Source organism: Helobdella robusta (assembly GCF_000326865.2).
Source record: "Helobdella robusta unplaced genomic scaffold HELROscaffold_11, whole genome shotgun sequence".
NCBI lineage: Eukaryota > Metazoa > Annelida > Clitellata > Rhynchobdellida > Glossiphoniidae > Helobdella > Helobdella robusta.
This window is the reverse complement of record NW_008703617.1, coordinates 444,517-466,523: the sequence shown is the minus strand read 5'-3', so window position 1 is coordinate 466,523 and position 22,007 is coordinate 444,517. Positions and strand designations below refer to the sequence as shown.

General features: G+C 35.3%; 5 protein-coding genes across 5 annotated transcripts; all 5 read right to left on the bottom strand.

The window, feature by feature from the left end:
- Window positions 1-362: 362 nt before the first annotated feature.
- On the bottom strand, window positions 363-1,783 carry HELRODRAFT_167096 (hypothetical protein; the record flags this gene model as incomplete). Its single annotated transcript, XM_009012616.1, has 5 exons — window positions 363-647; window positions 737-1,041; window positions 1,166-1,335; window positions 1,386-1,467; window positions 1,591-1,783. The coding sequence occupies 5 exons, from the start codon at window positions 1,781-1,783 to the stop codon at window positions 363-365; spliced, it is 1,035 nt and encodes a 344-aa protein (XP_009010864.1).
- A 264-nt stretch (window positions 1,784-2,047) lies between these two features.
- Window positions 2,048-4,196, bottom strand: HELRODRAFT_167095 (hypothetical protein; the record flags this gene model as incomplete). Its single annotated transcript, XM_009012615.1, has 4 exons — window positions 2,048-2,101; window positions 2,246-2,540; window positions 3,010-3,188; window positions 4,107-4,196. The coding sequence occupies 4 exons, from the start codon at window positions 4,194-4,196 to the stop codon at window positions 2,048-2,050; spliced, it is 618 nt and encodes a 205-aa protein (XP_009010863.1).
- Window positions 4,197-6,501: 2,305 nt separating this feature from the next.
- HELRODRAFT_72480 (hypothetical protein) lies at window positions 6,502-10,483 on the bottom strand (the record flags this gene model as incomplete). The annotated part of the gene is made up of 13 exons (XM_009012614.1): window positions 6,502-6,634; window positions 6,834-6,952; window positions 7,555-7,742; window positions 7,889-7,989; window positions 8,095-8,195; window positions 8,324-8,410; window positions 8,679-8,783; window positions 8,881-9,053; window positions 9,285-9,373; window positions 9,669-9,748; window positions 9,876-9,998; window positions 10,070-10,162; window positions 10,256-10,483. 13 exons carry the CDS (start codon window positions 10,481-10,483, stop codon window positions 6,502-6,504), a joined length of 1,620 nt encoding a protein of 539 aa, XP_009010862.1.
- A 1,858-nt stretch (window positions 10,484-12,341) lies between these two features.
- On the bottom strand, window positions 12,342-16,626 carry HELRODRAFT_72072 (hypothetical protein; the record flags this gene model as incomplete). Its single annotated transcript, XM_009012613.1, has 14 exons — window positions 12,342-12,872; window positions 13,036-13,093; window positions 13,202-13,395; window positions 13,604-13,696; window positions 13,812-13,925; window positions 14,183-14,290; window positions 14,452-14,610; window positions 14,801-14,956; window positions 15,238-15,328; window positions 15,473-15,696; window positions 15,764-15,892; window positions 16,124-16,204; window positions 16,357-16,416; window positions 16,513-16,626. The coding sequence occupies 14 exons, from the start codon at window positions 16,624-16,626 to the stop codon at window positions 12,342-12,344; spliced, it is 2,112 nt and encodes a 703-aa protein (XP_009010861.1).
- A 2,318-nt stretch (window positions 16,627-18,944) lies between these two features.
- Window positions 18,945-19,964, bottom strand: HELRODRAFT_146775 (hypothetical protein; the record flags this gene model as incomplete). Its single annotated transcript, XM_009012612.1, has 2 exons — window positions 18,945-18,990; window positions 19,732-19,964. Coding segments are annotated over 2 exons (279 nt in total), but the record flags the coding sequence as incomplete, so codon positions are not given.
- Between the last annotated feature and the right edge of the window lie 2,043 nt (window positions 19,965-22,007).

The following is a 22,007-nucleotide window of genomic DNA, read 5'->3' as shown; positions in this document are numbered from 1 at the left end:
GTTTCGATAATAAACAACGAAAACACAGACACACATACGCACTATTGCCAGCATATCTCAATTTACGTTAACTAGATGACTTCTTGTGTAATAAATTAGTGTACATTGAAAAGTATTATTACTATATTGTTTATTGTCTCTTCAGCTTGACATGTTATTTGTGTGGTCGTAGATAGCATTTCTCGTTGGTTTATTTTTAAAACAACTTTGTTTAAAAAAAAACTCATTTACACAGGCTTTTGTATAAATTTTTGTTGTTTGTGCATAAATTAAAAAATGATTCATTCAAACTTTTCTCCTATTTTCGAATTAGGTATATTTACACGCAGAGAAAAATATTATGATTCAATCTATTTGCGCCATCACGATCCGGGCAAGTTGTGTGACGAGGCGAATCCAAATCCAACACCCCTGCACGTATGAGTGGCCATCCTAGCAAACTCGTACTCCCTATCCAGTTGTTGGAAGAGTTCCTCCTGCTTCTTTCTCTGCTCCTCTGACAGCTTCGTCACATCCACGTTCGCTGGCAGTGTGCTGGAGCCGTCCTGCTTGATGCCCATCAGCTTTTTAAATTTTGCCGCCATTCTCCCGTCGTCGTCTGCCGAGAATGACGTGCCACTCCACTGCAGCTGTGATTTTATGTCCGGCTGTGGGGGAGAGGAGGAATTGAAAATGGAGATATCGACGCGCATTTGAAGTTATTTTAAATAAATTATTCACATCTGTCGTATACTACCTTGACTTCAGCTTCTTTTTCAACCTTCTCAGCAGCAGTTGCAGTAGCAGCATCTGCTTCTTTACCCTTCGACCACAGCATCTTCCTCTTCTTCAACTGTTCAGCATATTTGAGAGGATTGACAGCAGATGGATTGTAATATTTGGGAACCGCGACGCCAGTGATCTCTTGCACTTTGGCATGCATTGCAGCCATTGTCTGTGAGAGAGCCTGTTGGGCTGTGGCTTTTGAGCCACCAGCCACCATTGCCGCGAGTGGATTCTGGTTATTCAGAGGTAGTGCGCTCTTCTTCTCCTTGGCTTTTACTAAATAGACAAAGTACAGTAAAAAAAACTACTCATAAAAGCTGTTTAAAGTTTAATCAATTTGTAAAAATTTTTTATCCAACTATAACGAAGGTACGTTTAACATTTGAGAAGTTGAACCTACATAATTTAGTCTCATCCAACTGAATCTCCTTTGCAATTTCATCCGGAGTCTTTGTCTGAGCGTCAACGAACATGGCCTTCAGCTGTTCCTTGAAGTCACTGTTCTGAAGTTCAGCAAACATGGCCGGCAGTGTCGTGCCTGATTTCATGGTCGGCTGAACTGTTGGCTTGCTGGGTTTCTTCGGCGGGATAACAACCGTTTGTGTTTTGACTGGGATGACTGCTCTGGTGAAACGTGGCAACGAGTCAGACGACGATCGCGAATGATGCCTGCGTCTGCGGTGTCGGGAATGAGATCGCGACCTGCAGGTTACAAAAGTTGTGAATTCCTTTCATTAGTTTTACCTACTCTTTCATGCGTTTTAAATAGCCCAGCATTTTAAAATCTTTAAAACTTTAATTAGAAAACTCAAGACATGAAATTACTTTGATCTCCTGTGTCTCCGATGCTTATCACCATCATGCCTCCTATCTCTATGCTTCCTATCCTTCCTTCTCCTAGGAGAAACTGAAGAACTTCTGGAATCATCGCGAGTTTTACTGCTACAACTGTGATGATGGCGACGATGATGTCGATGGTGACCTTCCTTCGACCTTGACCTTGACCTCGAGTGGCCATCTCTCTGCGTTTATTTTTCGTAACTGATTTTAGCAAGGGGGTTAAAGGGTTAGTTCAGTAGTACGGAAATAATCAAACATTCATCTCTTCATGTGCATGGAGTTAGAATGAAATATTTGTACCTCCAATGCTCCATTTGCAATAAAAAACATGGCAAAATGAGAAAAAATATAATTATTGATAGACATTTTCGAGTCACACCACTTGAAACATCATACTCCTATCTGAGATTATTATTTTTAATGTTTTTTTTGCGTGATTATTTTAATGCTTCAACCTCCTTGCTTCGTTGCTCGGCGAGAATCTACATCTAAACATCTAAATCGATAAAAATGTTAGGTGCTAATTTATATAAAGCGATATCATCATGTGTATTCACACATACATTACACACACTTACACACAAACATGGAGAAAGAGACACAGAGAGAGAGAGAGAGAGAGAGAAACACAAGTACTAACTCGTTTTTTAGAATGGGAACGTGATCTTGACCTTCTTTTCATTTTGTTTTTGCCATCGCGCTGTCGGCATTCGTCATCATTTTCGCTTTTATTCTTTACATTTTTATTATCTTTGGCGCTGTTGTCATCTTTGCTGATATCTGAAATCTTTCGTTTGCGGGAGTCTGGCACTGGTGGCGAATCTTTGTCCTCTTTGCAGGTAGATTTGCCAGACTCAATTTTGTCTGATTTTCTTTCTTTGTGAGTATTCTTATCCTCTTCTTTTTCTTTGGTCGACCTCTTAAAGAGTAAATTGCTTACATGAATAAATTGTTAGTAGTTTCAATGATGAATTTAGTTTCAGGATGAAGTTTCAGAAGTGTGAATTTAACACTAACACATTTGTCTTGATTGCTTCGACTACTACTGCTGCTGCCTCTGCTTCTTTTACCATCAGTACCACTACTGCTACTACTACCACCACCATCATCATCTTCTTCTTCTTCACCGTCGTCATGAGGATCGTAAATCACTTTCTTCTTTTCAGATTCTGGGAGAAAAAATTAAACTTAGGTAAACTTTTAAATGAATAAAAAAGTATTTTAACTCGTGTAACTTTATCAGCGATACCTTTGTCCGATCTCTCTTCACAAAACTTCCTCTTCAAATTTTTTTCATCCACATTATTTTTGACATGTGATATAGAAGCAGTAGCAGTGGTAGCTGTTGTTGTTGTGGTTGCAGATGCTGTCGCCACTGTCCCAGCTACATCCTTCGTGAGTGACCTTCTGGTAAGGTCAGTTGACTGTTTGTAACTCGGATAGCTGATGGTGTTCAAGCTAGGGGGGTCCAACATGTTTTGCCCTTGCTGCTGGCTGCCTGATTTGTCACTAATCATTTTCTCAAAGTTATCCCATTCGTCTTCCATCTTCTGACTCGTCTGCTTCTCATCAAGTGAGCATCTCTAGAGAAGGTAAATAAACAAAGAAACGTAAAATAACATACCAAAGACTAATTATTTTAAAAATTAATGAAAATAATTAAACTATATAGCACATAAAAATAAATAATAAAGAGCAAACATACAAAAAAAACCTCAAACTTCACTGATTTTCTGCTAATCAATTAAGCAACCAATATCATCATTATATATAAAATTAGTTGAACAGTACCGTGGAGAAAAGTGGAGTTATGTTGGTTATTAGTTAAACCCACCGGAGAAGCATCAACAGTAGTGTAGTAGATAGATGGTGGGTGTCTTCGTTTCAGATATTAATGGTCAATGTCACCGATAGTGACACTGCACTAACTAACATGGTTTCATAATTGAATAGCAAAAATTGTTGTAAAATAAGGAATTGAAATTTTATTTTTAAGTTTAAATTACAAAGTATTGAAAAAAAATTATTATCACAAATATAATACTCTCATGCTTTCTATGTATGAGGTTTATTTGGACATGATGGCAAATTAATCAAATACTCAAAAATTAAACTCATTCAAGTAAGAATTTGAAGGAGAAATGGTAATTTGTTTCCCCAAAATGATCAGAATCTAATTTTAATTGAAGTACTGCGCAGCTAATGTAAGCTTTTAATAGTGTTTAAAATAAAAAGACAGGCACATATCACTCTACTACTTTTACATTTTTAAATTTTAAAATGATAATTTAAAAAAAAATTGATTGAAAATGACAAAAAAGTAAAATGATTATTAAATTAAATTATAAATTTGTACAAATTTTAATCATCTAACGAAAGAAAAATCGAAATACATTTGTAAAATAAGCAAATTTTCATGATATAATAATAACTCCGCAGGACCCTAACTTTTCTAAAAGAAAAATTAGTGAAGAGAAGCAAACCTCTCAAGAGTTAATTACCTTAGTAGGACTTCCAATTGAGTTCGATTCATCCATTTTGTTATCATCGTCGCTTTCGTCTCCGCTTTCGTAATTCACCAGGGAAGACATTTTTGCGAGAAATAAATTAAATTTGAATAAAATTAAGAAGATTTATACAAAATAAACACGTAACGAAGCGAACAATTTCGGTCCTAGAATGATTGGCACATGAATGCATAGACTTTTTATAGAATGATAAATACAAAGAGCTCGGAGCGCAAATAAATTTTTATTTTATCTACCGTAAATTGATAAAAATAATAAAGACGGCTGTAAATACGTTTAAAACACACTTATATTGTATTATTAATATATATTATTATATTATATATATGCATATTTTGTTATTAATTAAAAATAATACATTCATGTATGAATTTGCAGTTTATCACAATTTTTCATTAAAACATAAAATAATACAATGATATTAAACTCTCTTTCACTTTAAATTTGAATAAATATATTAATTTATAACAAAAACTTTAATAAAATTTAAAAATAAAAAATTACAAAATCATCAAACACCGATAAAAAAAATTTATCAAAACCATCAACAACAATTACATGTAAGACAGTCAAAGACGGCCTTAATTGTGCAGAGACAGAAGGCCAAAGTAGTGACCAAAATGATGAACCGGACAAATAAATCTTGTCTCCGTCTTATATCGTCAGGTTGGCCGCAGTCCTGGTCAAGGCAAATGGGACATTCAACTGGACACGGAATGCAGTGGGGATCATCTACACTTTTACCAGTTGCTGCATCAACTTTTACTGAAAATTATTAACGTTATCCTCTAAATAGTATAATCGTTAAAGATTTTTTACTATTTCGCAGTAGCGGGATCGAATTCAACGATGGGTTAAAGTCATTAACAGGCAAAAAAAAATTGTATGATGCATTGTAACATGTGATTTAGTGTAAAAATATATTAAAATATTGCATAAACAGATCAAAATTATCTTTAAATAAACCTGAAACAACAAAGAAGTACCCGCTTGGACATACCCTCACACATGTACCATTGAACGTTATATTAGGCAGGAAACAGAAATCTACAGCAAATGAGTATTCTTAAACTATAGTGCCAATATGGTACGTTGAGATATTTTTGAATTTAACTTTAGCAAATAACAGAATTGCATCTAATGTTGTTGTTGGGTATGTATAATGTGAATATTCACACAGAGCGCTATATAAATGACTTATTATTATTATTATTATTACTTTTTTTTTCCTCCGTGCCTTCATTTTCGGAAATAAGAACATGCCACTGGTGTCGTTTATTGTTTCTATCGACATAGAACCTCTCCACAATCTTCTCACTCTCTAGAAATTATAATTATTATTCATAATTATCATCCATAATTATTATTCATAATTATTATTCATAATTATTATTCATAATAATGGCATGATGGCTCACTGGCTAAAGGCGCCTGGCCTTGCTGCTGCAGTGACTGGGTTCGAATACAAAGAGATCCCCGACTATCACATGCAATGTGTATGATGTGTGGTTTGCACGTGTTGTGTGTGTTTGTCGTTGAAACCTCTGAAGCAAGAACAAAAGCGAAAGAGAGTAACCTTTAACCTTTATTATTCATAATTACTATTCATAATTTTTATTCATAATTAATTATTTATTTATTCATAATTATAGTTAAACAAAATTGAATAAACATCTATATATATAATCACTCAAAATTCTATTACTTTTTTTCATTTCTTCATTTTTAACAACGCTCGCCAATTGCTTGTCGTCTAAAACATCTGACGAAAAGAATAATAATATTAATATTAATTACTATAATTAATAATAATTAATAATAATAATATAATTATCATAATCTGATTTAATCAATTAATTATAACTTATTAACTTTTTCTGTCAAAATCATCAGCTCCTTCTTCTTGCATATTGGGATCTGAGTGTAACATGAAGTCCGCATGATTTTTACCTATATAAATATAAAACAGCCATAATTTTCATAAAAATAATAATAATAATAAAACAATAATAATAAGTAAAAATATCAATAATAATTATAAATATAATAATAATTATTATTATTATAATTATCAAATAAATGTGCCTTTGTTAGATTTAATGTCATATCTGTCGAACACTTTTGGCTGCTCGTCTGTGCCGTAGAACTCCAAATACCATCGAATAAGATGGGCTATAATTACATAATAATTATAATAATAATTATAATAATATTAATAATTATTATAATAATGATAATAATGATATAATAGTGGATGGAGTAGTAGTAGTAGAAATAAATGATTGATTGACTGAACGAAGGAATGAAGGAATGAATGAAGGAATGAATGAATGAATGAATGAAGGAATGAATGAATGAAGACTAAAGATTAGCTAAACTCACAAGAGGTTTTTCTATTTTTAATTTTCAAGATCCAAAGACCGCTTGGGTCTTCGCCCCAGTAAAACAGAGAAAGGAACGACCATTCATTGAAACCTTCGTTAGTCAAATCTTTTGGTCGTCTGAAGATTATTTAATCATACACACATACACACACACACGCACACACACACCACACATACACACACGCACATTCATAAAGAAGTATACACACAGTTTGATATGACCTCAAAATTCTGCAAGAAAAAGATTTAAAACAGTTAAAAAAAAGAACTTTAAACTTTTTAAAACTAATTCATCGCTATATAATTTCTTTCCCACATAAACATCAGCTGTGACGTAGTTCCGGTTGGCGACATGAGAAAGATTTCCACTTGACCTCTGAACTCTGCGTTTAGGGTGATGACGCATAGGACATGCTCCAGGTATAAAACCCTGTTCTCCTTCTCATTATCGTCCTGGCAACCTTTCATTCATTCATTCATTTATTCATTCATTCATTCATTCATTCATTCATTCATTCATTCATTCATTCATTCATTCATTCATTCATTCATTCATTCATTCATTCATTCATTCATTCATTCATTCATTCATTCATTCATTCATTCATTCATTCTTTCATTCATTCATTCATTTATTCATTCATCCATCCATTCATTCATTCTTTCATTCATTCTTTCATTCATTCATTCATTCATTCATTCATTCATTCATTCATTCATTCATTCATTCATTCATTACGATATACAAATCTTGAAATTCCATTCTACGTTCTAGTTCTCCTTACCTTTCGAGAGTAACTCGAAATTCTTGGAATCCCCATTGGGTACTGTGCCTCTATTAATTATTATTATTAATTAATATTAATTAATATTATTAATTACTATTATTAATTATTGATTTGACTATTAATTATTGATATCAATTAATATTATTGACTACTATTATTAATTTAATGTTATTGTTATGTTGCTATTATCCACACACACACACACACACACACACACACACACACACACACACACACACACACACACACACACACACACACACACACACACACACACACACGTACACACACACACACACGCACACACACATACTCGTATAAATAACCGAGAACTTCAGATCTGCAGTGATGTTGCTCGGGAACCTGGGACCAACTGGACGACTGTCTTACCATCTCCAAAGCGTCTACCAAACCAAAACCAAAGAAATGACTTACTGCTTTGTCGTAGGATTTGGTTGAATGAATTGAAGAAGAATGAATGAATGAATGAGTGAATGAGTGATTGAATGAATGAATGAATGGATGAGTGAGTGAATGAATGAATGAATGAATGAGTGAATGAATGAATGAATGAACGAACAACCTTTCAATCCGATACCATTCGTAACCCAGTCGTTTGTCTTGAGGATCGGTTGTGCTGTGGTGATGAGTAGGTACTGTACATCTCTCCATGTTAAGCGTTTGCTTTGGAGAAAATCGGCGAGAAATTTGATGTATGCGTATGTGTGTGTGTGTGTGCGTGAGAGAGAGAGTGTGTGCGTGTATGTGTGTGTATGTGTGTGTGTTTACTTGATTTGGAGAGCTAATGCGATAATACCGCTGACGAAAGGACCACTGGCAGAAGTTCCGCCGAAGCTCTGCGTACATTTCTTCCTTGTCGTTGTTGTCGACTGTGTGTACGTGTTTGTACGTGCATGTACGTGTGTGTTTGTACGTGCATGTACGTGTGTGTTTGTGTGTATGTACGTCTAAGAAATTTTCAATAACACGCCAAAAAACAACACGTAAAAATACAAACAATGAAGCCGCTATAGGCAGAGACCATGATGCCAGAGCAAGGCTCGCTGTAAGCAGGAATGGTATGTGCCCGGGTTGTCGCTGATACCTTGTGGTTTTACGCATTCTTGTGGTTATTGTTATTATTATTATTGTTGTTGTTGTTATTATTGTTATTATGATGTGATGAGCTTCTCAGATTAATACTCTATTCATTGTATTTTACATTTTTATTTTATTTCATCCGTACTATCATTTCCATTGCTTTTATTGCTGAATAAAAGATTGTTCCCATTATTATTGTTATTATTATTATTATTATTAGTGTTATTATTATTGTTATTATTATTGTTAATGGTATTGGTATTGCAACTCACAGATATGGTGAACATGCTATTGGTGAATCCATCGGCCCCACACCCATCATGGATTCCACCATTGCCTGAGGCCCACACGTATATATTCCCCAACCCATTTCTACCCTAATTGGTTTTTTAATCACCATTTATCTGTAACAGCTGTGGTAGTAGTAGTAGCAGAAGTATAAGAACGTGAAAAAAAAATTTCAAAGAATGTAACTTTTGAAACTCCGTAGAAAATTGCTTGGCTAAGCATCTCCTCCGGTCTGTCTAAGACTTGGCCACTGTCACTTGGCCCCCAAGAGTTTGAATAAATATCAGTGAGATGGAGTTTGTAGGTCAGGGCCTGGCTCTCTTCTACGTCACTCATTTCAAAGACGTTTATTCTTATTGCTGGTGGGTGTTTGACCAATTTTGGCGGCATTGTCGGGTTTGATTTTTTTTTAATTTTTTTTTTCTAATTTTTCTTTCAAAAAGCGTCAAACATTATTACACAACGTAACGTATCTGGTAGAAAATATAATACGAACTACAGTACACACAAAAGAGTACAGTGCAATACGCACAATACAATACACTGCAGCATATACAAACCACACAATACAACTTGTATAAATACCCAACCACCGATTTTGGCATTATAAGCCACGCCAGCCATGCAGATGCTATTGTTGGCTTCTGCAGCTATGATGCCAGCACAACATGTACCATGGCTGGGAGAATAATTATGACAAGGTATTAATATTTTTAATTATAAATAATTATTAATATTTTAATTGTTAGTAATTATTAATATTTTTAATCATAATTAATTATTAATATTTTTAATTGTTAGTAATTATTAATATTTTTAATTATAAATAATTATTAATATTTTTAATTGTTAGTAATTATTAATATTTTTAATTATAAATAATTATTTATATTTATAATTGTTAGCAATTATTAATATTTTAAATTATTAATAATTATTAATAATCATGAACAGTTACAAATAATTATTAAAACCTGCTTTCAACGCTTCCTAAGTTAAGGACCGGTCTTGGGTCAGCATCGCCATCCGTTACATCGTAGCTTATCAGGCTATTCTTTACAGATAGTATGAAAATATATTTGAATTTGTTATGTGAGGTTTCACAAGTATACATCTCTGTATCTAATCTAAACCATGACAGACAAATTTAACGCAAATGAAAGTTTAAAATTTAGCGCTACATAATTTTTAGCAAGATCCGGGTGATCCCACTCGAGGCCATCATCAACCACGACAACGTTTATTCCGGATCCGGATACGTTGAAGGATGTGTAGGCCTCCATGATGTTCATCTTTCCAGAATTCTAGAGTTCAAATGTTTTAAATTTGTTTGGTTCAAACCTGGCAAAAAAAAAATCTTCCCAAAACCTCTTACCAGGTACCACATATCGGGGGAGAAAGGATCGTTAAAGCTTATTTTATTCCTTACTCCTCGTCGCTTGCTGATCTGTTGCTTTGCCCAGATGACCTTACGATTGGTGTTTGTTTGATCATTCATTCGTTCGTTCATTCATTCATCCAGACATCTATCTAAGCAGCGAAAACGACAACAGCACTTAACCTTTTCGTCGCCGACCAACTTCGTATGAAACATCCAATCCTTGGTTAGGGAGCGCTTTTTGACGGACGGATTTGAGAACCGGAAGTATCCCGGAATTACCGAAGCGACGAATCGAAAACCGTTTCTATCCGCGACCAACCTCGCGACCTGCTCATCGCCATTTATTTTCACTGCCCATTCATTTCTGTACAAGGCTGCTCGTGTTAGCGAGAGATGATTAACATACATAGCGACTATTGCTATAAAACAAATTTGAGATTTACATCCTCTATTTAAATGCATTTGCCGATAAATCGTTTATATATTGCTAACAAATTAAATCTGATTAAATTAAAAATGTTAAAATTAATTTGGGTTGAATAATGTCGGCCTGATATAGTTAGCAAAATGTGAAAAGACATCTATTTATTTGCGTGTTATGACGCACCGGTGAATAACATGGAGTAGAAAGTGCTAAGCATTAAATGAATTACGTTCAATATATTTTTTCCAATTTTAAATGATTTTTCCATAGATTTCCCATCAAAAAACTAAAGTCACTGTGGTGTATTACTCTCTATAAGTAAGGTGACCGCAATGAACTAATAAATTCATTAAAATTATAAAAAAAATCATCCATCTGGTCGATTCAATTGAATGTGGTGCTACTCGGCGACACAAGCTGTGGAAGTCACTTCACTAGCCACACTACTAAAACTAAGTTTGATAATAAAGGCCAGAGACGAGCAGAGAAAAACAGAAAGATAACAATTTACTTGAAAAGTGACAGAGAACCATGGAACCGCTCAGACAAAAGTTACACTGAGCGTAAGATCACAATTCAACAACAACTGCATTAACAAATTAAAATACATCTTTGTCAATAAATATTTAAAGATATAATGGAACGAATAATCATAATGAATAATAATAGTCATTATAATATAATAATAATTATGATAATAATAATAATCGTCGTCGTCATCATCACCATTCTTTAAAAAAATCATCATCATCATCAGCGGTATTGGTAAGGTTTTTCTGTTTATTATTTTGAGATGAAAGTTTCAAGCTATTTTTAGTCTTTGGTGCCAATACGGAAGAAGATGATGACGTATTTGTTGTCGTTGTTGATGGCTTTGTTGACGTTCCTTTCTTATCTGTAAAAGAGAGCAAGAAGAAAGTTAATTTGCAATTACTTAAATAATAAACAAAACATTACCATCATTAACCCAGGAATCTATAGACCAATCAGACTCATCCTTTCGTTCTGCCCTCATTTCTGACTGGCCAGCTAGATTTCTAGCTCCTCCCAAACTGCTGCTATTGGATGCGTAACTCTGGGTCGATGGTTTATTTATAGAAGTTTTTAAGGGCCTCGATGATGATGAATTGGTTTTTTGTTGCTGGGCTGGCTGCATTGAAAAAAATAAATTAAGTAGAAATGCATGCCACATGCTATACTCGACATATGTACAATGGTAAGTGGAGAAACATTCATCATCCATTCATTCATTCATTCATTCATTCATTCATTCATTCATTCATTCATTCATTCACTCATCAAAACAAAACCTTTTTACTCTCACTGGAGACCAATAAACTATTGAAAAATTCATCATTATCAGCAACATCAGCGCTACCACTATCAGCACCAAAGAACCCAAAATTTGAATTTTTTGTCGTTGTCTTGTCCCAATTATAAGAACTAGCGGGGTTGTGTCCAGAGGTAGGGACAAACTCTTCCGATTGGCTACTTTCAAATTTGGCTCCACCCACGTTCTCCGTCGCCGACCAATCGCCGTCGTCGATATTATCGTCGAAGTCCCAACCGTGTGTTGATGTTTTGTTGATTGAGTGTTGCGGCTTGGATGGTTTTCTTTGTTGCTGTTCTGCTGGGGTAGCTTTCGTTCTGTTGCTGCCTCGTTGCGAGTCCGTTGCAGGCTGTCTCGGTAGGAGGAAACATTACGTAGGTTAGGGTAAAAGTTGTCGCCATTGCAACACGCAACGTGAGAATCTCAGAAGAATTTCAATAGGAAATGATTTAGCAGGAGTTAAAAATGTACTTACAAATTGAAAAAAAAATAAACCAATCCAGAAAATTCCCTCACAAACTAACCTCCATATCCCCCCATTCCTGGTCCCCCCACCCCACCTCCTCACCGTCATCATCATCAGCAGCAGCAGTACCATGATTATGATTATCTTTTACGATGACGTCATCGTTCCCGTAATCACTGCGATCGTCCTCGCCATCTTCATCGTCGTCGTCTTTGTACGTAGATTTTGAAATAGCCGACTGACCAGGATTCGATTTTTTAATCTCAACCTTCTTTGTTGAGTTACTCGCGGCTTTTAAGGCACCAACAGCGGATGAAGTGGCAGCTGTTGTAGCTGTAGTGGTAGCAGCAGCAGCAGCTGAGATTGGTGTGGGGACAGTAGTTTGTGGGCCTTTCTTACTTGAGTATATCTTACTAGTGAGAGATGTCATTCCAGAAACTGCCCAACCAGCCCAGCCGGACGTGTTGGTCGCTCCCAATCCGCCCGCGTTCACTTCCTTCTCCACCTCAGCAAGCAGATCCGGATTTTCAGAAACTTTTTCAAGCTTTCCAAGAAAGCACTTGATGGATCTGAAGACCTGTTTGCAGGCATGGGGAGAATAATTCCACTGAAAAATACCGTAAATGAATTAATTAATCATTAGTATGTTCGTGCACTCACTCAATCACTCATTCATTCATTCATTCATTCATTCAATCATTCATTCATTCATCACTGATTCACTCATTCGTTCCTCTAACCTGATCCCTAACAGTTTTATCAGGGTCCATAGACATCTGGCACAAAGCGGGCAGCAGTCTGCATGAAATATGATCAGATGAATGGATGGATGGATGGATAGATTGATGGATATGTGCCCCCAACACCACCACCACCAACACCACCACCATTAACATCAACACCAACCTCTGTGAACTTTCTTGCAGTGTAAAAAAGTTATGGGTGGCTGACATTGCCAAAATGCCGGCCTGCCTCGCTGGAGGGAAGGGGTCCTTAAGAGCCCTCAAAAAGGCAGACGACAGCACCCTCTGGCGGACTTGGGGGTGGAGATAGCAGGCCACCTTACCAAGACAGACGGTGGTGTTAGTTCGAATGCCACCCTGGAATGTAGGACGGTTGATGGAATGTAGTTGAATTAGTGGTTTTACTTACGCGTGTGTGTGTGTGTGTGTGCGTGTGTGTGCGCGTGCGGTCAAGTAAGACTGATGTTGAAAAGTTCGTTAAAATCCACTCATCAGTCAAATTAGTTGCTATAAAAAAAATCATCATCATCGTCGTTGTCGCCATCATCATCGTCGTCATCATCACCTGATCATCTTTAGACTGGAGTCTTGCAAAATGCTTCAAAAGTTCCTCATTCAAATTCTTGTAGTTCAGTTTGCAAGCCAGATGAAGCATACTCTAAGTAAGACATTATCATTATTAATAACATTATCATCGCCATCATCATCGTCATCATCATCGTCGTCACCATCATCATCATTACCGTCACCATCATCATCGTCATCTTCACCACCTTGATAGTTTGTTCCCTGACAACCGGGTTCGAATCCATGAAGCCGCTGACGATTGAAGGGAAGATTTGATCATTGACAACTTGAGGACTGAGGTGTTCGGCGAATGATTCGATCTGATTGGTCAATTCAAATTTGAAACATCCAATTTGATTGGTTGATTTCAATTTAAAAGATTCAATATGATTTGGTGAGTGAAATTCGAAAGTTCCATCTCGAATGAACGAGTTAATGTAACTCAATGACCAACGGATCACACTTGATTGGTTCATTTAAATTCAAACGAATAAATCTAACTGGTCGGTTTAACATGATATTTTGGATAGTGGGTGTGGTTTATTTTGATGATAAAAATAATATCCATTCATGAAACCTGCTGAAGTAACTTGACCCTGGTAGTTCGGTCAGTTGATGAGAAAAGTTTCACAACACATGGAACCATCTTCTTTTGATACTCTTCTGTACTCAACAGCTTGCCAAGCTGTATGCGTGCGTGCGTGCGCGTGTGTGTGTGAGTATATGTGTGTTTGTGTGTGTGTGAAGTGAGCGTGTGTGGAGATGTGTGTTGTGTGTATGCCTCATTAATATTCATATATTCAACAATTATTTATGACCTCAGGGTCAAAGAAACAACCGACTGACCTTGAACAGAGGGGCGAGAACGGACGACCCGACGTTACCATACTCGAAGGCGTGCAACAGCTGTGGAAGTATCTTCTGCTTGCAAAATGAGGTCGGAAAGAGGTCAACTATTTGTGTCAGGCCGTTGAAGAATTGAACTTTGGCCTCATTATCTTGAATCTGATTTGTCAGAAATATTGGGTCTCTTATTGAGTTCTTTACATGAGTGAGTTTAGAATTGCGAATGAATATGAATAAGATAACACAAATAGTTCATGTTAACCTAGTTTATAGACCAAAATTAAACAAAGAAATGATAAAAAATTAATCAAAAAACAAAGAAATGATAAAAAAATATTAAAAAACTAACTTGAATTTCTTCAAGGAAAAGCATTGTAGTAACGAATTTGTTATTCATGAATCCATCTGGGGCTCTGCATGACTCGATAAACTTGTTGGGGTTGGGTCGAGATTTCGGATTGGCCCCAACGAGCTCACAGTAATTAGGGATTAGTGATTTAGGAATCTGTAAGAAGAAAAATAACTAACCTTCGAATTATAGAAACAACTAAATTCCAAAAAATAATTTCAGTTCAAACAGTAATTAGGGATTAGTGATTTAGGAATCTGTAAGAAGAAAAATAACTAACCTTCGAATTATAGAAACAACTAAATTCCAAAAAATAATTTCAGTTCAAACAAATTCTACAACAAAATTAGACAAGAAAAATTTAAGCAAAACTCAATCAAAAAATTCAGAAAATAAAATTTTAAAAGTGAAAATAAACTAAAATGCCCTTGTGGTACCTTGCCGGGGTTTTTAAGGGAGGTGCTCTTAACGAAGGGCCCATTGAAGACCTCCCATGTCAAACAGCCCAACCCCCACATGTCAGATGACCTGTCAAATTAACATCACTATGATGTCATTTCTCTAAGCTAGACACTAATGTAAACTGCTGTAATTAATTAATATAATTTAAGAATTGTAACTGATGTGATTTTTGTAACAACTTGTAACCACTGCAATCAGTATAATACATACCATTTTTCACCAGGTTTTTTTGTAATTTTTTCAGGAGGATCATATTTCTCGAGATATGGCAGTCCCTTAATGATGGGGGTAAAGGGGTCCTGGCTACCCCCGCACGTCTGGCTGTACTCCATGCCACCCAGCTTCCATTCCCCAGCTTGATCAACAAAAACTGAAGACAGATTGACGTTGTTGTGCACGAGGTTGCAGTCGTTTATCAGGAAACTCAATCCTTTCTGTGTTAGTGAATTAGTAAAAATAGGGATGTGACATGTTGTTGGTTTTTAATTTACACAAACTAACAGCTAACTGATGGAGGCCCCAAGATATGACGAGCTGTTGAACTGGCCCCTTCTCGTCATTCAACTGTTCATCCAGGTATGTTATCAACGGTGTTATGGGCTCTGTTACTATATAACATGATTTTTCTGTCTATGGAAAGAAATAATTATCATAATTAATAATATAATTTTAAAATATAATTATCATAATAAATGTTATAATTATGTAATTATTCATGATAGTTTGGAATAGAATGAAAAATGTGGTCATATACATACACTTTCATACTATAATAAGAAAGCGAGAAGGAGATTTTTTATGAATAAATTATAATAAATTAACATATATTAGCATATACTTGTGTCGTTGAATTACACTAACTTCTAGGCCGTCGAGATAAATTATGAAGTTTGGGTGTCTTAATGTTTTAACTCTCTTGAATGCAGCTTTGATGAGCATTAACTATAATTATTATATATTTTTATATTATAATTATGGTAAATATTATTTTTCTTATTATTTATTATACCACATTAAGATTTATTTTCACACTTTAAAAAGAAAATAAATTCTAAAAAATTATTAAAAATAAAAAAATGTTTAAATCTAAAAACTTGAGAATCATTTCCAGCTTTGCCTTCATAAACAAATATGGACACTGAATCACCATTTGACTAGAAAATTTATTCAAAATAAAAAAGTTAAATTATTTGCAGATAAAAAAATCAAATTATAATATAATAATTACAATATAATTTTATCTATAGCACCTTCCTCTTTCCATGGTGAAGGGACCAGAGAGATTTTTCATTGAGTTCAGCAACCTGGGGTCCTATTTCATATGCAAAGTCTTTTATTGGATCTCTCGAAAAGAATGACCACATGACTTTTCTAGTTCTTCTTATTTATAGTCTTTGTATAATTTATTTCAAGATAAAAATTTAACAACAGTATCAGCGACCTTACCTAATTTTCAGCAAAAACTTAAAAGAACCACGTCACCAACATTGGCAACAACACAGTTGTAAATCAGAAATTTGTTAAAAATTAAAATTAAACAAAACAACAATTGAGAAATACGGAGAGCAAAAGTGAAAGCAATATTGGAAAAACCTACTGGGACGAATTAGGTAAAATAAACGATTAAACTTTTAAAATAATGCCTAATTTGAATTTTAGAAATAAATATTTATATTTATAAAATCGGACACTGTTGCTTAAAATGTAATTTAAACGTTATAACTCATTTAAATGAAAAGGCGCCTAACTATAATATTGCGTTCGATTTCAGCATATATCAAGCCACAACCAAATGAAACATTTTCACAAAATTGAGTAGTTAGATTGAGTTTAGAATATTAATTACTACATAAATCTAGTTTAAAAATTACTAACTCAATTCACTAAATCAGCGTCCTAAAAATCGAACTATAGACAGTGTATAACGATTCGATCAATTCAAGATGATATATATCAAAAATCTCCAAATTTCCATTACCAATTGATATATTTTCATTCTCAGGAGATAGGATACTACATGAACCTGGTAACAAACTAACAGTTTCATTCAATGCACCAGCCGCGCATTGAAATATACTAACCGGACACTGTTCAAACAACTGAAAATTTAAGCCATTCAATCAAGATCAGGTATATTAACTCGCAACAACAGAAAATTTCGTTTATTGATAATATTATCATTAATACAACACTATTGATTCAATCGTTGAGGAATTAGTGAAGTGCAAACTCGAAGTAATTCTATCCCAGAATTGATAATAATTAATTCGGCTGACCCTAGCCCTGACCATAGCCCTGACCCTAGCCCTGACCCTGTACATTTATATCTGTTTGTATATTTATTTCATTGTACGAGCCAAAGTTAATGGATGGTTGCCGAAGCAAGTCAACAACAACAACAACAATAATAATAACAATAACAATAACAATAATAATAATAATAATAATAATAATAATAATAATACTTCTACAACACTACTACTACTACTAATAATAATAAAAAAAATAATAATAAAAGTAGTAGTAGTAGTAGTAGTAGTAGTAGTAGTAGTAGTAGTAGTAGTAGTAGTAGTAGTAGTAGTAGTAGTAGTAGTAGTAGTAGTAGTAGTAGTAGTAGTAGTAGTAGTAGTAGTAGTAGTAGTAGTAGTAGTAGTAGTAGTAGTAGTAGTAGTAGTAGTGGTAGTAGTAGTAGTAGTAGTAGTTATAGGCCGTATTGTTTCCAGTATGTCGTAATTAAAAATTTGAAAAAAAGAAAAAAATAAAAAAAATGGAGAACTGTTTTTAGAAGATGATGACGTAAATTTAAAAACAAAAAAACATGAGATTGCGCTCAATTTATACACACAAATATAGAAACGTATAGAAATGACACATCAATAAAAAAAAAACGATATATGTACACGTACACGTATCAATATATATACACCAATAAATTATGGTCGGCGTCTGTGAATGACTGTCTTGACTAGTTCACCGTGAATGCACACATACATCCACACACACACACACACACACACACACACACACACACACACACACACACACACACACACAAACACACACACGCACACACACACACATATATATATTATTTATATACTTAGTGGATAAAACATTGCAATACATAAAAACATACAGTGTACATATAACTTATTAGTGTATCTCAACAATATTATTTTTTCTTAATCTTGCAAATGAATTTAAACGTGTTGGTGTGTGCGTTTGTGTATGTTTGTGTGCGTGCGTGTGTACGTTACCACCATTTTGATTGGCTGTTGAGGTACTGGCAGCCAGTCAGACCATCCGTGCCACTACCGAAAAAGCCACCAAAAGAATTATTGTTGTTATCCTGAAATGACACGCCCCCGTAACCGTACAACGCATTCGATTGGCTATAAGCGAGTTGGTTAGCTCCGCCTCCAGACAGAAAGCCGTAATATGATTGGCTGGGAAGTGAGTATTGAATGTTATTATTGTTGCAGTTAATGTGAACGCTGTGTGCGTAAGATGGGGGATTGATGTACGTGATGTCAGTGGCTTCAAATGCTGGGGGTAAGTTTTCTAGAAACTTCGGTGACGATTCTGATCTGATGATGTTGTGGTTGTGGTTGTTGTTGTTGATGATGTTGTTGTTGTCGTTGTTGTTGGTTGGAATGGTTGGATAGGTGGTGATGCTGTTGTTGGCCACACACGGCTTGCCGTCCTTCACCAAAACTGGAACCTGCACTCTGATGTTTGTGTGTGTTTGTTTGTGTGTGTGTTTGTTTGTGTGTGTTTGTGTGTGTGTGTTTGTTTGTGTGTGTGTATGTGGTTGCCGATGACGTCACGATGATGATGTTTATGATGGCGACAAAAATGATCAAGACATCATAACTTAATTTAATTAAAGGCAAATATTTATAACACATATGATGGCGGATCTAAGATAGGGTTGAGATACATGAGGGGCAATAACCTTTCTAACCAACCAGGCGAGAAAACTCAATGAGTGCAATTTCCAATTTTTAAATAATTTTTAATAAATATAATAAATAATTAACTTTTTAATAAATATAATAAATAATTAATTTTTAAAAAATAATTAATTTTTAATAAATATGATAAATAAATAATTTTAAATAAATGTAATAAATAATTAATTTTCAATAAATAATTAATTTTTAATAAATATAATAAATAATTAATTTTTAATAAATATAATTAATAACTAATTTTAAATAAATATAATAAATAATGCTTCTGTGATTTTTCACCTCTTTGGGACAGTTGCCAGGAAGTTAGCATTCTGATTGGTCGGTGGCGATGACGTCATGCTAGGATTTTGACCAATAGCAACGCCCTGTTCCACGCAGTACCTCTTATACTGCTCAGTCATGCCATAGTCGACGTTAACATCGAGCAGTCCGCTCGCTCCACCCACAAATGCCATTCCACCTATCAGATTGAGGCCTTTTGAGTGACTGGCAGACGATTCGAAACGATGATTGGCCGTGACGATGGCCGATCTTTCCTGGCGGGCTTTTTTCATTTTGTAGCGGTGATTTTGAAACCAAATTTTGACTTGGGTGGGGGTGAGACGGAGTAGGGTGGCCAGGTGCTCCCTCTCAGGGGCGCTCAGGTATCGCTGCTGGCGAAACCTCCGCTCCAGCTCGTACGTTTGTGACTTAGAAAAGAGAACGCGTCGTTTTTTCTTCTTATTTGATGCGTTGTTGCTGCTGCTGCTGCTGCTACCGAGGTTGTTTGTCGTTGTCGATATGTGGCTGTTGTGGTTGCTGCTGTTGCTGCTGCTGCTAGCTAAGTGGTTGAAGTTGGTCGCTGCTGTCGACGACGATGGTGTCGTTGAGTTGATGACGTCATCGCCGTCGTCATCGTCATCGTCGTCGTCGTCGTCGTCATCATCCTCGTCATCAATCTTATCGCCTCCGAATGAAGTTTTATTGAATGGTAAATGTTGTTGTTGATGTTGTTGATACTGTTGTTGTTGTTGGTTGTTGTTGTTGTAGTTACTGATTAGAGGCCCGTTCAGAAAGATTAAGCTGTATAAGCTGGAAGGAGTGTTGCTGTTTGTTGTTGTTGTTGGTGTTGTTGTTGCTGCTGCTAATGTTGTTGCTGCTACTGGAACATTTTCAGTCGGTAATATATTATTGGCTTTGGAGAAATCTCTGGCGGGGATTGGTTGGAAAGTTGCAGTGGCTTCGTACGAGATTCCTAGATTGTTTAGTTTGAAATAATTCGTACCAATGTTATTGACCTCTGAATCGCTCGTGTGAAAATTGCTGTTGTTATGGTTGACGATGTTGTGGCTGTGGTTGACGATGTTGTGGCTGTGGCTGACGATGTTGTGGCTGTGGCTGACGATGTTATCGCTGTGGCTGACGATGTTATCGCTGTGGCTGACGATGTCGTGGCTGTGGCTGACGATGTTGTGGCTGGAAATGACGTCATTATCATCGTCGTCGTTGTTGTTGTTGATTGAAATGCTGTTAAAATCTAATGCGCCGCTGATGAGTTTGCTGTTAGTGTTCAAGAATCTATTATTCAAAAAGTTGTCTTCAAAATTATTATTATTATTATTGTTGTTGTTATTGTTGTTGTTGTTGATGTTGTTGTTGTTGTTGCCAATTTCAAATACATCAAAGCCAATTTTAACGCTGTTGCTTATGTTATTCGAGTTTTCCTTCATGATTAAATTGATGTTATTGTTGTTGTTGTTGTTATTATTATTATTAATGTTACTGTTGTTGATGTTTTTGTTTATATTTGTTGTTGTTGTTGATGTTGTTGGGAGGTCAGTGCAATATTTTTTAAAATCAACGAAAAATTTGTTAGCCGCGCTCCCGTCACTATAATCAGTTACTGTTGCAGTTGTTGTAAGATATGTTATATTGTTGTTATTGTTGCAATTGTTGTTGTCGTTGTTGTTATTGTTGTTGTTCGTTATTGTTGTTGTTGATGATTTTACGAATGGATTGAAAAGATTTGCTATGTTAGGAGGTATGATTTTGGTTGTATCTGTTCTATGTTGCTGTTGTTGTTGACGTTGTTGACGTTGTTGTTGTTGCTGTTGTTGATTTTGTTGTTGGGACGATAATAAGCGACTTTGAAATGTTGGTAGAGGAGGTAAGGGAAAATAATTTAAAGAAACATCATCGTCTGATAATAATTTGTCGGTTTTGTTGTTGCTACCGATGTTGCTGTTGTTGTTGTTGATGTTGTTGTTGATGTTGTTGTTTTGGGGCATTTCTGTTGGGATGTTTGTTTCATATTTCGTGCTGTTAACAATTTTAATCTTTGGTAACGTTGATGTCGTCATCATTGTTGCAATTGATGTTGATGTTGTTGATGTAGTTGTTGTTGTTGTTGTTGTTGTTGTCAATAATAGCGCGTTATTAAAACCGTATTTTACGGAAAAAGCATGTTGCTGGGTGAGTAACTGTTGTTGTTGTTGTTGTTGCTGTGGATGCGAATTCTGGTATGATTGTTGTTGTTGTTGATGCTGTTGGAATGGCGACACTTTACTTGTATGCATCTCTAACCTAATGCCGAGTTATTAAAAATGCTAAATATTTAATCATTCAGGAGAAAATATAAAAGAGAGTTACGACAAACAAACAACAACAACAACTACTACTACTACTATTACTACTGCTACTACTACTACTACAACTACTACTACTACTACTACAGCTACTACTATAACAACTACTACTACTGCTACTACTACTACTACTATTGCTACTACTAC